General features: G+C 41.3%; 1 protein-coding gene across 1 annotated transcript in view; it reads right to left on the reverse strand.

The window, feature by feature from the left end:
- LOC310988283 (plexin-A1-like) overlaps window positions 1-17,021 on the reverse strand; it is a gene marked incomplete at both ends in the record, with an annotated part of 210,273 nt that overhangs the window by 35,118 nt on the left and 158,134 nt on the right. Inside the window, 3 exons of the mRNA XM_083974815.1 lie at window positions 5,528-5,671; window positions 10,295-10,531; window positions 12,700-12,793. Coding sequence (XP_083830941.1) covers window positions 5,528-5,671; window positions 10,295-10,531; window positions 12,700-12,793 — 475 coding nt within the window. The remainder of the gene's footprint in view (window positions 1-5,527; window positions 5,672-10,294; window positions 10,532-12,699; window positions 12,794-17,021) is intronic.

Here is a 17,021-nt window from a genome sequence, read left to right on the forward strand (position 1 = left end):
TCCACTGTGCCTCACCACACCTCCTTTTAACACCAACACTCCCATCATGGGCGCACACACAGATAAGTGTATTTTTTGCTTTTTTAGGCAAAATGGGCACTGTTGTCAATCACCAGGGGATCTTAAAGACACTTAAAGTTATGGTTGGTAGTCATGTTCAGAAACACTTTTTGTTATACTGGGTGAAATGGTCCTTCTATCCTGAGAGTAGTCAATACATTATGCATTCAGAAAAAGGAACAAAAATAATCAGACCTTTGTGGCAGCAGGACTGACAAAACTCTGACCAATTCATGCTTTTCGCTACGAAAAGGAAAAACAGATGCCTTCATGTCTAGTTCTGCCTATGCCCAATCAAGCTGCCGTCTCTCTCCCTCCTCTCGTGTGCGCAATCAGAGTCTTTACCTACGTTTGCGGAAAAGCCACACTCCAGTCTGATGAGTGGCAATGTAGCTCTGGCAATGTGTGTTGGGTGTCTTCGGTGTCTTCACCTACGTCCGTGGAAAGGTGAAGGCGTGGCTTCAGAGAAAAGGTGCTGGGACTTTTGACTTTTGACTTGACGTGTATTTTCATAATGTGGCCTGCTAGAACCGTTTTTCCAGGATCTCCAACCCTACCTTTAAGACAGGGCTCAATATGTCACAGATGAGTGAGGCCAGCAACTTTTGAATTTTGAGTTTTATCTAGATTTTAATTGATTATCCTTTATACCGCTTTGAATGGGTTTATAAAAGTGAGTCCAAAGTGCAGAAAAAAATCCAACCATTGTGTGTAGCTTGCACAAAAAAAGATACTACTAGAGCAAATTATCATATCTTGCTAGTGTTAGCGTAGTATGGGAGGAGGTTTTATCTCACACTTTTTCTCACGGGACGTTTTGACATGTCACAGCAGAAAAGCCCCGGTGTAAGTATCTGCATTAATGATGGCTTAATTCCATTCAGCTGCTTCAGTTTCAGGGTCCTGCTACTGCTCGTGCCGGCTCACTGTCACGCTGCCATGGCTTACAGAACAAGTGTCTCATTAATGATGGCTCTGCTGAATATAACAGAGACTTCAATAATGTTATCGGTACAATCTGTGCTTTTCTGTGACAGGTCAAATGTGAGCAGTGAGAAGAGGAAAAAAGCCAGGAGATATACATCTGAAGGTGGCACTGACACCGTGGCTCCCTATGGCTGATTAACATGTTTCCACATGAAACAAAATGCTGCAAGGTACTTCTATCTAAATATTAATGAGACTTCAACTTGTTTGTTTTGTGGAAAATCGCAAAAAAACAGCATTTTCTCTGATAGTGGAGGGATTTCCTGGGTCATGGGTGTGCAGGCAGCTTTCAATACAAAATCCATCAAGGAAGAGTTTAGCTTTGTGAACTAATAAGCTACGTAGTTTCTTTCTTAGCCTCATTATCTAATCAGAGGTCACTGGTATATCTGGTACAATTAACCAGAGGGAAACATATCCTCTGATGACTTGAGCGCAGCGCAAGTATATGAGGAGCAATATTAAGTTAGTGACACATTTTCTGGGCATTTTTCTATTTTTATTCTCCTGACAGACTGAAGGACTGACGGAGGAACTTAAAAAGCTGAAGGCCAAAACAACAAACAAGTTTCTTCGAAAACTCAAGGGAGGCGCACAGCTGCCAACACACAGCTGAGCATCTGAGGGGACACACAAAGGCACAGTGACATACACGCTCAACACTTTTTACTGTACACCCATGCACGCACACACGCGTACACACACACACACACACACACACACACACACACACACACACACACACACACACACACACACACACACACACACACACACACACACACACACACACACACACACACACACACACACACACACACACACACACACACACACACACACACACACACACACACACAGCCCAGTATGTCTGGACACCCATCGGGGTACCCTGTATGTAGGTCATTCTACACGGGGAATATTATTGTGCCACAGCTGTGTCCTTCTCTGCAGCTCTGCAGACAAAGATGTGCGCATAAGCACAAACATATGAGCACACTCGAAAATCGAGGCACAAACGTGCACGCGCACACACACACACACACACACACATAAACACATACACAGTAGAAGAGATAAGAACAGACAGCTCTATTTTTTCTTCGGCTATTGTCAGGCGAAGGACTAACTCCACCACCCCCGCTAACACATCGCATCGCTCCGATATTCAACATGACATTTCATTCAAAAAAAAGAGAAAGGGGAGAGTAAAAAAAGAAAAAAAAAAAGAATCAAGAGAGTTCCACCTTGGAGCTGGAGCTGTATCCGTTGAGAGCTATCATATTGAATTACATGGATGCACTGTCAGTGGCTTTCTAGGTATATTGGCTGTAGCTAGTGGGGAGTAAATGTCATAAAGATACAGTGAAATGACTGTGAAAGGACACTGGCGATAAGTTTAAAAGGGGCAGGAGTATCGGGGGGTTTTGGGGGAAGTGTGCGCACTGGTGGGAAATTCAGACAAACATCTAAATATATTCAGAGTGAGTGCTGCGTCGCCTGGTTGAGGTCTGACCTTCCTCAACACAGATGCTCCAGGAGCTGCGTGGCGATTTTGAAAGTCTGCTCCAGTCAGAGCGGATCAGGGTTTTCAGTCTGCCGTCTGTTGACAGCACAACAGTCTGGACAAGTGAGGCTGAAGAGTTGCCGCAGGACGGACGCACTTGTGAGTTCGTTCCTTTACTTTTTTTCCCTGAACTATTTCCTGCTGCATTGTGTTTTTTTCTCTTTGTGAAATGAAACAGTAAGAAATGAGAATGACATCAACAGCGTTCACACCGTGGGTGCTGGTGAAAGACTATGTTGCAGCTTGTGACACTTCACGTACTGTAGAAAACAGGAAGTGTAACTCACTGGTGATGCGATGATGCTTTCGCTTGGATTTGCTGAGAGTTGGACAAAATTTGCACATCAGAGAGAGTTTATACAGTGAACAAGGTTCCTGGATTAAAGCTTAGAGACAAGCTTAGTGTCTGCATATCTGTGGCATCCTGAAGAACAATTCTATTCTTAATACCACCTTTTATGTCTCTGCATAACTGTAGGACAGAGCTCTGCTGTTGACAGTGCCTTGTCATGGACATAAACTGTAGCAAAAGTGTACACTCGTACAGTTTTCTTATCTCTCGCGCAGTATGGCATACATAATTTACCTCTCCGTTTGTGCACTTTCAGTTATGGCTCATTTTCTACTCTTATGAATAATATGTTTCTAGCTTGCAGGATCACATATCCTATTATTAATTAGTTATGTGGTGTAGGCACTGTATATGAAACTTTGCTGAAAAAACAAAAAGAAAAAAAAAACGACTTGCCTTATTGGTACAAGCAAGGTGCCTGCTTAGTCACAAGAGGCAGCAGTAAAGTTTATCCTTTTGCCTTTATTTGGCACAGTGTGGAGCTATTACCACTACTTGGTTCAGGCCTGTAACCCGGAGAGGATTTAAAAAGGTGACAGAAGCTGAGTGCCTGTAGGAGGAGGAGGTGGGTGTCTGGGGGCAATTTAAACATGCACTCTAAGACAGAAATAGGGGAAAATAAAAATATTTATTGCGTTGGGTATTTTGCAAACTGCTGAAAAAAAATAAATAACAGTCTTGACAGCAGCACATTCCCTGTCTACCCACAATCCACTGCTTATGTAGACTGCATGTGAACTTAATTTTAACACCATTATGTTCAAGCGTGTGTATTTGATCTGATAAATTGACAGTTAATCAACAACAATTCTGATAATCTACTGATTATTATTTAAAAAAGAAACATCTTTGGACTTGGGAATTCTGTGTAAATAAAATAAATTACAAAAAATAAAATACATTTTATAGACTCAACCATCAAAAGGTCACTGACAGATTAATTGAGAAAAGCAACATGACTGTTAACTGAATTAGAGCTTGAGTCATTTCTGTGTCTTGGCCTGTACAAAGATCCTGATCAGGTGCTTGTTGTTGTTGCCATTCATCACCACAAGCTGCGTCGTTCTTCACCCGTTGCGCAGTGTTGCATGATTTAATGACACCAATAACACACATCGCAACCTGGGATGTATTAAAAGAGTTCTTGTGATGTACTGTATCCCAGTGAGCCCCAGACTGACAAAAGTTGCACAGTAGCATTGATGTGTGTCGATCCTCATGAGCAAATAATGTGATAAAACTGCTGCTTTTCTGGAGAATTAGCTGTGTTCAGATGTTGAGAGTGTGGTGCACTTAACATAGGAACAACTCAGTTTGCATCAGAGAAACATGTGTGTGGTCAGTCAGTGCCTGCTACATGACTTACACAATCGTGCCGATGCTCAAAGAGCCATTTACATTACTTATGTTTAAGGAACCTTAAGCTGCTTCATTTGGTGTGGACGATCTAAATCAAACATCTGTAGTTGAGTCTTCTGTTCTCTGTTTGCAGTCTCAGACTGAGCATTGATTTTTGAGTGTGAGAAAGTACGGGGTGTAATGTTGGGCTAAGTGGACGGGAGAGGAGATGAGCATGGGGCAGTGGAGACGAGTGTATCTTTGATTAAGCCTGATTGTGGGTGAAGGATTGGATGGGCACGGAGTGCTCTGTGCACTATTAAATGTCTACACCTTCAGAGTAAAGGGAAACTAATAAAAATACATGAAAAATGGAGATGGCACTGAGGGACTTGAAAAAACCTCTCAAATCCAAAAGCAGCAGTACCTGCAGAAGAGAAGTGCTGACGCCTGCACAGCTGTTAGTGCGGATACGCTTCAGCGGATGGAAAGAGGCACGGCTTTACATCTGCAGTCACGGCTAAAGGTTCGCTCAGGTCATGGCGAGTATATAATGTGAACAAATGAATCATTTCCCCTGTGGGTTGTGACACTTAATGGCTTCAACATTAACAGCACTGACAACTGTGTTTTTTGTACTTTAAATGTTCAATCATACTATACTTCCCCTTCCCTGTTTTGAGCAACAGGCTAGCTGAAGGCCAATGAAGATCAACATGTTAATTAAGCGTTACATATTTAACAGCAGCCTCGATGTGAAAGCTCAATGGAGCATATCCTAGATCTGTCAGAGGAAATGGTTTTGAAAAGACATGAGGGGTAATTCACATAACTCACCATCAAGGTTAGAGTGACATTATGGGGCTGAGATTGTCAGGCTGGAATGTTTTTATATTCATAAACATCATCTACTGGGTCAGTGTGGAGATACCAGGTGGTACTTTTTCTTTGTTCTTTTGTAAATTGCCTTTTAAATAAATCCTGCAAACAGAAAACTGACCCTGTACTTTCATAAATAAAAAAAGATAAGAAATTATATTATGAAAAAAGCCTCGACCAGAAATGTCGAGCGAATACACTTTGAGATAATCAGTTCAGTGCACAAGGGGACAAAACAGGACAGAAAAGTGCAACATTTAAGTAAAGTCAAAGTCACGACAGGTCAAAGAGTCACCATGGAGACAGAGATAAAGAGGTAAGGGAACACAGAGCGATGGTCTGACCGTGACTTTGTGTTGTCCGGTGAGGTTGGGCCATTCACACAGCAGCTGGCTCTCAGACAGGGTGAGGACGCAGGGAGTTTCTCCAATCAGCACCGTGTAGTTGAGGCGACTGTTACCCGGAGCTGCTGGGATCAAGTTACGACCCTAAACGCACAAACACACACAAACAAGAAAGAAAAACAGAAAGAGAAGATGTGAGACATGAGAGGCCTTCAGCTCAAGAATATTTTCACATGGACAAAGATTGTTTTCGAGTCTTTTGAGTAAGAAATGGAGTGAGACACCATCAATACGTTTTATTTATGAATGACCTTTTGACTGTTACAGGTAAACAATAAAGTTATTCAATATGACTCTAATAGTTTTCCTCTATTGACTTGATTCTTTTGTCTGTAAAGGTGCAAATAGAAGAGACATAAACAATAAAACTGCTCAGTATTAATGCAAAAATGCCATTACTGTCAGTGTCAACAAATTCACCAGACAACACAAGTCTTTAAAAGATGGAGCCATTTATTTCCATTATTCCCATGAGGAGGTGGGCACTATAGTTTTTAGCCACAGTTACTCACAAAGGAGTAAATAGTTCCTTTGTTGGTGACTAATTTCAGCAGTGGATGAATACAGATTTTGAAGTCTTTTATACAGCACGTGGGACAAAATGTGTGAAAACTACTCGACTGTTACTCTTTAAAAAATGGCACTAGTATTCAATTATTCATTAAAAAAGTGTCAGACATATCCTAAACCAGACAGGTACTACAGTATAGTTTTACCAGACCTTGAGAAGTCAAACAGTTCATTGGGGACAATACAGCTGCAGATGAATACTCACCTGGCAAGGCAGGACAATGTACACTGCCCATCCAAAAAAAGGCCACACACTCTAATATTTCGTTAGACCGCCTTTAGCTTTGATTACAGCACATATTTGCTGTGGCATCGTTTCGATAAACTTCTGCAATGTCACAACATTTATTTCCGTCCAGAGTTGAATTAAATTTTGAAAGATTCCCAATGGGGTTAAGGTCTGGACTCTGTGGTCTCATTGGACCACATTTCTTCCAGTTTTTAATAATGCATCGGACAGTTCTTAACACAGTTTTAATGGGCTCAGTAATCTCCTTAGATGTTTTACTTGCTTGATGCATGCCAATAATTTGACCCTTCTGAAACGGATATATTCCATGACCACAGGATGTGTCTTCTGACATGGTAGTTTAAGAAAATTTAGACTGAATCAGTTAGGGTTAAAAAATAAGTTGTTGATGGCTGAAACATAATCACCCATGCAGGAATTATCCAATGGGAGGCTCTTACCTATTAGCTTAGATAAATCCAAGTGGTGACTGTGTTCTTTGGACGGGCATTGTATGTCCCGTACATAACTGAATACACCGTGACTATTCAACTCACACGTGATTGTAACAGCTCTGGACAACAACTATGTTGCTCTATGGCACGGCAGAGGAATAAGATACAAACACAGCTCTTGTTAGTGAGATCAATTGTCTGTTGGTCTTTTTGTAGACAACAAGCTGTAACTGTAGACTCAGTGATGTGCTGCCTTTGTGCATCTGATTGTGGTTTATTATGTTCTATGTTGAAGACAGAAAGAGGGAGAAAGATGAAAAAGAGGGAGATAAAAGGGCACTCATGCAGGAAAACACTAACACCCTCAACCAACCACATAGACCAGTGCTGCTGGTTTTTTCCCGCTGTCCACAAAAACTGAATTCCACACGTAAGAGACGTACAGGAGGTGTGTAAATTCTAACATTTGTCAATTTCAGTGCCGGTTTTTCATTTCAATATCAAGCCCAATTTGACACACACTTTGTCTGTGATGGAAGAGGGGACGGGCGAGGGAGGGGGGGCTAGTGGTGTGAAAATAGGGAAACCAAGTAAAAGCAAGAAAACAAAAAGCAACAGGGGGAAAGATGAATACAAAGAAAACAAGAGAGGAAACATGTCAAGAAAACATCAGGAGAGCGACGAGTGGAGAGAACGGAGAACAGATTATGGAGTGAGGTAAAGAAAGATGTAGGGAATACACTCAGAAGTGAGAAAGGAGGGGGAAAAAAAGAGGAATAACTGGGAAACAAGAGCTAGTCAGAGAGCGAGACAGGGAGAGAGAGAGGAGATAGCTGCCGTGTCTCCCGCTGGCTGAGCAGTGGGACACAGAGACAGACTCCGTTTTCCAATCCCTTCGTCTCTGCAGGCTGCCACCCGGCCCTGCTCTGCAACCCTGTAAACATGCATCCCATTCCATCTCGCAACACACACACACACACACACCGACACACACGCAGAGTTCGAGCCACACACGCACTTGAGTCACAGCCACACACGGAGCTGTTGCCACACATACACACAACAGGCGAGAGGCATCACGCCGGGACATGCTCCCTGAGACGCACAAACACACACGCAGGAAAGCACTCAAGAAACACCAAGACCAGATAAATATTTTTTCTCTCGCTAACACACCTCAATGAAAACACACCCGACACTTCAGATGAGAAATTAATTGCGTGGCGAGCGCAGTGCATGCATCTGAGAGAAACACTACCCCCACATCCCATCTCGCCAAATTGCATTTTTGTCCATCTCATCAGTGCTTCCACGAGGTAGGCTGTTCCACCAACAAGCCAAGCAGGAGATTTGGCAATTACTGAGAGGCTCTTTGCTAATACATTATCATTTAAGAAATAAATTATGATGGTTACGCTGTTTTACATTTTTTTCATGGAAATAAACACGGGCACACGCTCGCTGTGATGACACGAGAGATAGTCAAGGCAAATATGAGAAACAAACACAGAGATGCTGAACGCTGAATTCAATGTTAATGTAACACATCAATGTGATATTGATCCAAAATAAATTAATAGTATTTTGTCCCTTTATTGTGTAAACTCTCATTAAAGATGAAGTAAATGCGTGAAACCATTTGATTTGCTGTATACCCCACGTAGTGTCAGGAGTAAAATGCCTGATTTGTGCACTTGAGAGTTTTAGTTTTTTACCTCCTTAATAATTCTTTCACTAATCTGCTGGTTATTTCACATTCATAATAGCACCTATATTCCCTCCGAAACAGCCGCATTAATGCCTCTCCAATAACTCCTCCACTAAATATTTCAGGTGAGCTTCAGTGTGATAATATAATGACACGTACACACGACTCGCAAATTGCCAATTAATTTCATATACTTATGTCCAATCACCGTTAATGAAAATGAAAACCAATATAATCCAAATCTCCTGGACTCTGGGCCCGTGTGCTGCCACGCTGCTCTTCCAGCGCTAGAAATTAATTACACAAATTGGAGGCAGCGTTATTTGAGAGAGCTCGAGGCTGCAGAGGAGGACGGCAGTCAAAGAAGTTACTGTTAGTTACTGAAGGACAGAAACAGGCCTTGGAAGGTGTGGACGCTTGCTTTCAGCTTTCAATTATGAATTTGTATGCTTTCTTTTTTCCTCCGAGAGACCTTCTAACACATTTGAGTGGATTTTTTTTTCTTTCTTATGAGACAATAATGCCAGTGAGCGTGTGTTTGTGTGTCGGTGAATGTAGCCCTTGCCATTATTAATAGAAGATTGGTTCAATATGTTTGAGGCTGTTGTAGTCAAGCAGAAAAACTACAGTATGTGCCTACCACAACCCAAGACTTTTTCTATGACTGCTCGGCATCAATACTCTGTAAAAAATGTATGAATTTAAATAATAAATGACATCTATATATTTTGTTGTTTGACCTTCTTTCATTTTATATTGTTAGCTATACCAGCCTCTAGCTCTGTTTACAATAAAAGACCGGGAACCTTGTCCAGTTTTATCACGCCATCTTCTTCTACATACTGAAAGTAACAACACGAGTCAAATTGTTACTAAGCAACTGTAACTGTGATTTTTGATGTCAAAATGGGCATGAGGCTCAGAGCGCAATACAGGTATTCATAGAGTTTGAGGTTAATGTGTATTTATTTGCTCTAACATAATATCCAACTGCATGTGAATCAGAAGTAACCAAATATTTCTTCTGGAGGCCAAGATGAATATCATCCAACAAGCTACTGTACATTTGTTTTGGGACTTACATTAATAGAAAATAAGTCCAGACTTCATACAGTAAGTCCAGCACGCTGTCAGCGTTTAGTGTGATGTTAGTAACTCTACCCAGCTGTCTGTTTTCAGGAAGGTTTACAGAGCCACAGCTAGCCTCACAAATGAAAAATGGACTAGGACTAACTACTCCGTGCCCTCTACATGGATCAGCATAAGCTTTAGTTTTACTATTTTTACCATAAGTCCCGAATGGAAGGGAGGTGGGGCTTAGTGACATGTCAATTTGGAAGATTTCCCAGAGATGTAGAGAAACTCTGGCAAATCCCAACAGTCGATTCCATCATAGTGCTAAGATTGGGGAAAATTCATTTTTTTAATTTCCAGTGCATGTGCTTGTCATGTGAAGGATCTAACTCTGAAAAAACATCAAACTCGCTTGAAATGTGCACCATTTTCAAAACACTATGTTCATTTCCCTGTGTCAGTAGCCCCAGTCCCCCTGTGTGAGCTGTCTAAAGGCAGGACACAGCTCCATTATGGAGCATGTTAAAAAGTGTTTACAAAGCTCCCTAGATAAGTACAAGCCAAAGCGTTTTGCAAGGTAAGAACAACAGATCAGAGCAATGATATATTAAACTGAAATCTACAGAGGTACAGAACAATGTTTTCAAAAATAACACTTTTGCCTTTCTGACCTTGAGAATGAGCGGCGACGTGGGTTTGAGCTCCAATATTCCAGAGGGACTCAGTGGTTCAAACACGGGGTCGGGGTAGTAGCTGAAAGTCTCATTGACTACGACCAAAGCGTTAACGTTGTCCATGTAGAACCCGATCTCGTCTGGGCCGGTGCCGGTCTCTGAGAAACCGAGCTCTGAATCCGCCACTGATGGAGCCAGGCACACCATGACCGAGTTGTTATACACTGTACAGTTCTGAAAGAGAGAGAGGAGAAACAAGCACAAGATAAAGGTCCCATATGGCATCAGTGAGATTACTACGGTATGTAAATTACACTTTGATTATACAGTATAGCAGGTTAAGGTTCCGTATATTGTTACTGTTAAAGTATCACAGCCTCAGTCCACAGAGAAATGCACACAGCCTGTATTCAGATACTGAGCCTGAGAACCAGCCATCAGGATTTCTGTAATTTTGTGATGTCACGACAAAGCAGTCACTGCTTTCAACTGCAGTCTAAGCCAGGCCCTCTTGGACCCAAAATCCAACCTTGAGGGATTTGGTGGTTACCTGAAATCTGCTATACCTTTATTCTGCCAGCCAATAAAAGCAGGGTGATATCAAACTACATTGAGATGGTTTTCTGCTCTTGAACTACAAATGGGTCTTTTGGATATCAACAGAAAAAGTGAAAAATATGGGACCTTTAATGTTTTGTGTAAATCCACCATATTCAAATCTGAGGTAAAGCGCTGTAGATGAGAAGGGAAACAAACAAAAAAAACCACCCTTCAGTCCTATGAGGAATGGAGATACTTACAGAAAATGCACGTAACTACTCTTTCTAATAATCTTGTTATGACTATATTTACAAGGGTATTGTGCATAAAACAGGTAGCACAATGTCCTTTTAAGATACTGAGAATAACCTCCAGGCTATAATTTTCTTTAAAATGGATCTGTTGGGTATAATAACCATCATTTTTGTAAATCAATGCCCCGTGAAACTGTGATGCTGATAAACTTGTTGAAAATGGAAATTGGATGGAAATTTATGATCAGCTGTTAATAATGGGCAGTGCACTGTGTGCATTTCCTTGTACCTGAGAATAATTCACATAATTTCTTTGGAGAACATGAATAAATTATGTCATGGCCATGTTTGCATTAATTCATATGCCTGTTTGGAAGGCCCTACAAATGCTTTTGCCTGTTTAAGACCATACAGATTTTTTCTTATCGAAAGGAATTTAATGAATAACTGATTCATTATTGATCCTTGTTAACGTGCAGCTAGGATAAATAAGCTTAGTGAACAAAAAAAAACAACAAGAAACAAACAAAAAAACCCACTGTAGATGCATGACAAGAGATTCAGACCTAATACTGATCAAATATGTTAATACTGAATGAAAAAAATTGAAAAGATGCTGACAAGCCTTAGCAGGTTTTTTGAGAAGTAGAAAAGGTGCTCAGTTATTATGGCAGACTGATGATGTCTGCTGTGGCTAATCCTGAGCAAAACTCTGCAAGTTGCCTCATATATTGAAACCGAAAATGAATAGAAACCAAAGGTCTGTCTGGAGGCGAGACAAATGTATTGAAAAATGGAAAACACTACAGCATGTTTTGGAAAATGGCTGGCAGTTAAGCACTCGTGATTTGGAGTAAATGGGCGACAACATTCAAAAATACCAGCATGGTTCTTTAAGTGCAAAGTATCACTTTGATGGAGGGCTGTGTGGAATGCATTGGGAAGGCTGTTTGCCTCAATAAACGGCAGCTTTATCTCCAGATTGAAGTGCCTTAGGATTGTTTGAAGTTTAGTTCCCTAACCCTAACAGCTAAAGAGCTTCAACTCACGGTGACAATCATCAAAGTGCTTTGTGAATATTATCCATAGAACCGATGAAACTCTTTGGCTTCTTCGGTGGGACTTTAGATTTTACGTGGATTTTTTTCCCCCTTTCTTCTTTATTCCCCAAAAGGTCCTGTTCACTCCCTCCCTCCCTCTCTCTCTCTCTCTCTCTCATGCACACACGCACAGGCGCACACAGTCTCTCTCATGTTGTCTCTTTTTGTGACACAAACACTCATGTGGTGCGGTGAGCGCCGGTGACATTTGAAAAGCTGTGTGGCCTGAGGTAGCGTTAGATGTCTGAGGCTGTAGCTGTAGAGAGAGGAGACGTGAGCCAAACACAGAGTCGTAGACTGTCTGCCATGTTCAGCAGTATTATAGAAGCAGTTGTCTGCAGAAGCACTTGTGTGTGATGGGAGAGGTATGACTGATACATACATAAATATCTGAATTTATATGTAGAAATCCGTAATTCTGTATATATACTGCATGAATATATAAGCATGTGCTTGCTGTGTCAACCTGTCAGTCTGTGGGGTGAGTGTCTGTCGCTTCCATACTCACATGAAAAGATTCTGCTTGCCCATACTTGGCCCTGATCTTCGGTTCTCGGATGGTTGCGAGGTTGGTCCCACTTACTGTCAGCAGAGTCCCACCACTGTAGGGACAAAAAAGAGGAGAGTGGGCGGAGACTATCAGAGGAAGTGTCCAAAATGATGGTGAGTTATCAAGGCAAATAACTCTCTGCCTGATTCAGGATTTCTGATTGGCAGAAGTCAAATTTCACTGCAACAAATGAATGTAGTGTGTATTTGTGTGCCGTATATGGATGTTCAGGCAACAAAAGGCCTCAGGTTGAGGGGTGTGAAAAACTGTTGTTTTGTTAAAATGCTAATTAACTCATCATGTCATATTTTGTCTTCATAAAACCAACACCACAATCTTTCCCTAACCTTTAAATCCAGCTGTTACCCAAACATTACCACAAAAAAAAACAACGCTTAATAATGCTGGAGCTGCTCTGAGCAGATACTGTACTGCATGCGTGGATAAATGAAAACATTTCAGTGATTCATTCAGATACAATAAATAACAATTAATTAACTAATTATGTTAAAAGAAAACATAATCTTCACAGCATTATGTTTCACCAAAAGCATATTTGTTTTTGTAAATTAGATATAAATGTAATTTCTAGGGAGACAGGATTGGGTAACATGAAAAATGATGATAAGGAGCAGAATTAACACAGACATTTGCAGCGTCAACAAACAAAAATATTTTTCATAAAACTGCGAGGTTCAGCACTTCGCGTGTTTTTAAAAACTTTCGACAGTAACAGCCTGACCACTTTGCAGGAAATAAAGAACACTTGGCTCCAAGTGTGGAGTGGAGTGCCCTGGGCATCAGGTAGGGCTCGGGGATGAAGTGTTTTATAATGGAGTTAACAGAGAAAAAAAAAAAGAAAGGAAAGAATGAGAACACGAGGGAGCACAGAGCGCTTGTGTGTGTGTGAGAGCGGATGTCAAAGGGAGGGAGGAGAAAGATGCTGAGTGAGAAAGGGAGAGATCCACAGAGGCATCGCACGTTCTTCGATCACAAGTCCGTCCACGGAGAGTATCCGCTCGCCCTTGAGCCGGTGAAGGTCACTGCACCGAGCCCACTAAACTCTTATACTACTTAGCTGGTGGATACTGAGGAGGCAGCCTCCCACCCTCTTGATAATGTTTGAATCAATTCTGAAGATTTCATGTGTTTGTTGGAGTGTGTTTGTGACACACGTCTTGGGAAAATGTTAAGCGCTCTTCGATGGTGTCCCATTGGTCTGATGCAAAATGATTTGCAGACTTGTTTCCTTTGCTGATGTCTGTGAAAGTTCCTAGTGCAGGGAAAGGACCATGAAGTCACAGATGAAATAAAATCTATATCATGGAGGACTCTTGACACTTGTAAAGACAATGGAGTTGCTCTGTCCTTTTCACTGCAATACTTAAATTGGATTTATAAGGTTTTCGTGAAAGTTGCCTTACCTTCTTGATGCCTGCCTTATTTTTCTTTTTTTTACTGTGGTACTTCCAACTTCTGAGTACTCACCTCGGTTTCTACTAGAAAACCACCACCTTTCACTGCAGTGCCTCTGAGAAATATAACGTATGGGACTACCTATCCCTACAGTATGTCTTTCTGCAGGTTTCCCATCACCTGGAGGAGGAAAGACTGTATAGTCTCTATCACTTCTGTCTGAAATGAAAGGCTGAGATAACAATGTATCAAATGTGCAGCTACCTTCCTGGCCATTTACACAAAAGCTTCTTTTTTTTTCAAGAAATGTTAAGTGAGCATCAAATGGGGATTCTGGGCCTTGGTGTTCAAATGGCCAACACACTTCATGAGAAATCACTAGAAGGGGATCTCATCTTTCTGTAGATGTGTGGCTGGCTGGGGTGGGATGTAATACACCTAATTCTCTGCTCAGAGATGCCAGACTCTGACTGCTGCTTCCACTCTCTACACCTTAAAGACAAGGGTTTTTAAGATTTACTCCCTCTGTTGCTTCAGTGATACGAGCTCTCTGCAGGGGTGGGGAACTGCTCATTGTCACTTCCTAGGACTTTTTAACTAAGGAAGTCTCTATTCTGTAGACAGATTTGCCACACATCTCCTGATGTGCTGTTCTTTCAGCTTTTCTCATATATTGTGAAGCTTTATATTTGAGAATAATTTCAAACTTTTACAAAAAACAGACATCTTGCTATATCTTACCCAATCATCTTTGCAGACTCTACAGGAGCTGGCCTTATGAATAGCAACACTCTCCTTGTTCTTTATCAATTTATCCCTCTATCCCTTATTCAACAGTCGCTCTAGACTCATGATATCTCGAATGGCTAAAAGTAATCCAACTCTTATTATTTCTATGTGAAAGTGATGAACTTGCCACATAAATTATCCCCCGGCTTACTGCAATTTTACTGAAAAAGCGGCGAGTATTGTCACTGCTTTTACAAGCGGATGAATGGTGACCACTCACCCACTGCTTTTGAATCGGAGGATTAGGATGTAATAGCTTCTATCGACAAACCTTACTGTCTCCATACCAGTCTGAGATAACACACAGCCGTTTCTGACTCTCGGACAAATAAGGTAGGATGTTCCAATAGGTTGTTTTATCATGGACAGTTCCAAAGCCCCCTGCAGCTAATCGAGGCAAAATGTCCTCAGCTATTACAAAAAACGGTGCAGACAAAATGACTAGAACATAATGATAAGACATGGTATAGCGTCATGTCACTCACTGAGGCATCAGGCAAGCCTTCAACCCATCATCATCGCAGATAACAAGACACATCCCTTCATTTATCATGTATTACCATTGATTACCACTGTGATATACAGATGTCTTTCCAATGTGGGCATTCATCTGATACACACTGGCTAACGTGAGACACCCATCCCTCACTCTAATCCAGGAAGATTTACAATAACATCAAATGGTAATGATAGGGAAGCACAGTGTAAATGATAAAGATAGCAGTACCATCACCTGCATTGTTAATAGACAAAAGGCTTGAAGTCAGTATTCTTCTCAGATAAGACTGTTTTGTTTTTTTTGGCAGCTGGCCCATTACCAGCACAGGGAAATGAGTCTCATTCCTTCCGAGTCTCAGTGACTCTAGATGTTATTGTGAGGCATCAAGTCTTTCACTTTTATTTTGACAGCTGACACCGGTGTATCACTATTTGCTTCCACTTTATGCCATTTGCATGCACTTTTTGTGACACTGCACTCTTGTCATTTCCAGTACAGCACTGTAATCCTCAAGAGCCAAATTCAGCTTGACTGAACTGGAAGTGAGACTCTTCAAGTAACTGTGGCTGAGTGCCATGAAAATCTGCCATGATGTGGTGAAATTAATTCTGCACCAATCAAGCCTGTTCTGTCGAACAGAGTCTAATTAATGTTAAAAAGTTTTAAGTTGTAATATTGTAAAACTTCCATCTAAAATCTTATAATGATTTTTTTTTTAAATCTCATTCTTTAATCTACACTCCACTTTGAATGTAAATTAGTTTTCTGATGTGCGACAGCCAAGTAACTGGATTCCTCCTCTATTAGTTCAGACTGTTGCCATGCAGTAATATCATTTATTTAGCTGAGTTATATTTTCATAATGCATATTTTTAATGAGTTGATTGAGTTTTATGACTGTAATACATAGCTCCATATTAATCTCAAGCACGTAGCTTTAGCACCTGTACGTTGTTGTAAAATGTAGGCTGCTCATGTAGGAGAAGTAAACAAAAGAGAGAGATGAAGGCAGCTGGTCAACAAGGGGCCAGCGAAGATGAGGCCACATTCAGATGAACTAATTCTTAATTAGATGTTTATGTCACTGCCACAAAGCCATCATGGGGCAGAGCCGTCCACACTTATATAACACTGCCTGTCCTCTGCCTCCGTACTCCTCCTCCTCCCCTCTGCTCTGCTCGGCTTGATGTATATTTGTGCTGAGTCCCTCTGTCCCTGCTGCTCCTCTCTTTGTCTAAGTGAGTCTCTTTAGCTCAGGTACATGCTTCAGGGAACAGACAACAAGACAATCAGGATAAACTCTCAGGGATAGCTGGGGAAATCCAACCACTGTTGTTAGCTTGTCTCGCTAGATGCTCCCTCTCCTTCTCTTGTCATCTCCTGTCCTCTCTTCCTGTTTTCCTCTTCTCTCCCTTCTCCTTTTTGTCACTATAGGCCCAGTCCTCTCACCATAACCGTTATTTGGAGCATTTTTGCTAAGCTTCCTTGTAAGTTAACTGTGACACTTTTAGCTAAAATGGCAGTAGGGGAGATAGAGGCTAATATGAAAGAAGCACACAGTTGAATCTGCTGTAAG

The sequence above is a fragment of the Trachurus trachurus genome (assembly GCF_905171665.1).
Source record: "Trachurus trachurus genome assembly, chromosome: 7".
NCBI classification, from domain to species: Eukaryota; Metazoa; Chordata; class Actinopteri; order Carangiformes; family Carangidae; genus Trachurus; species Trachurus trachurus.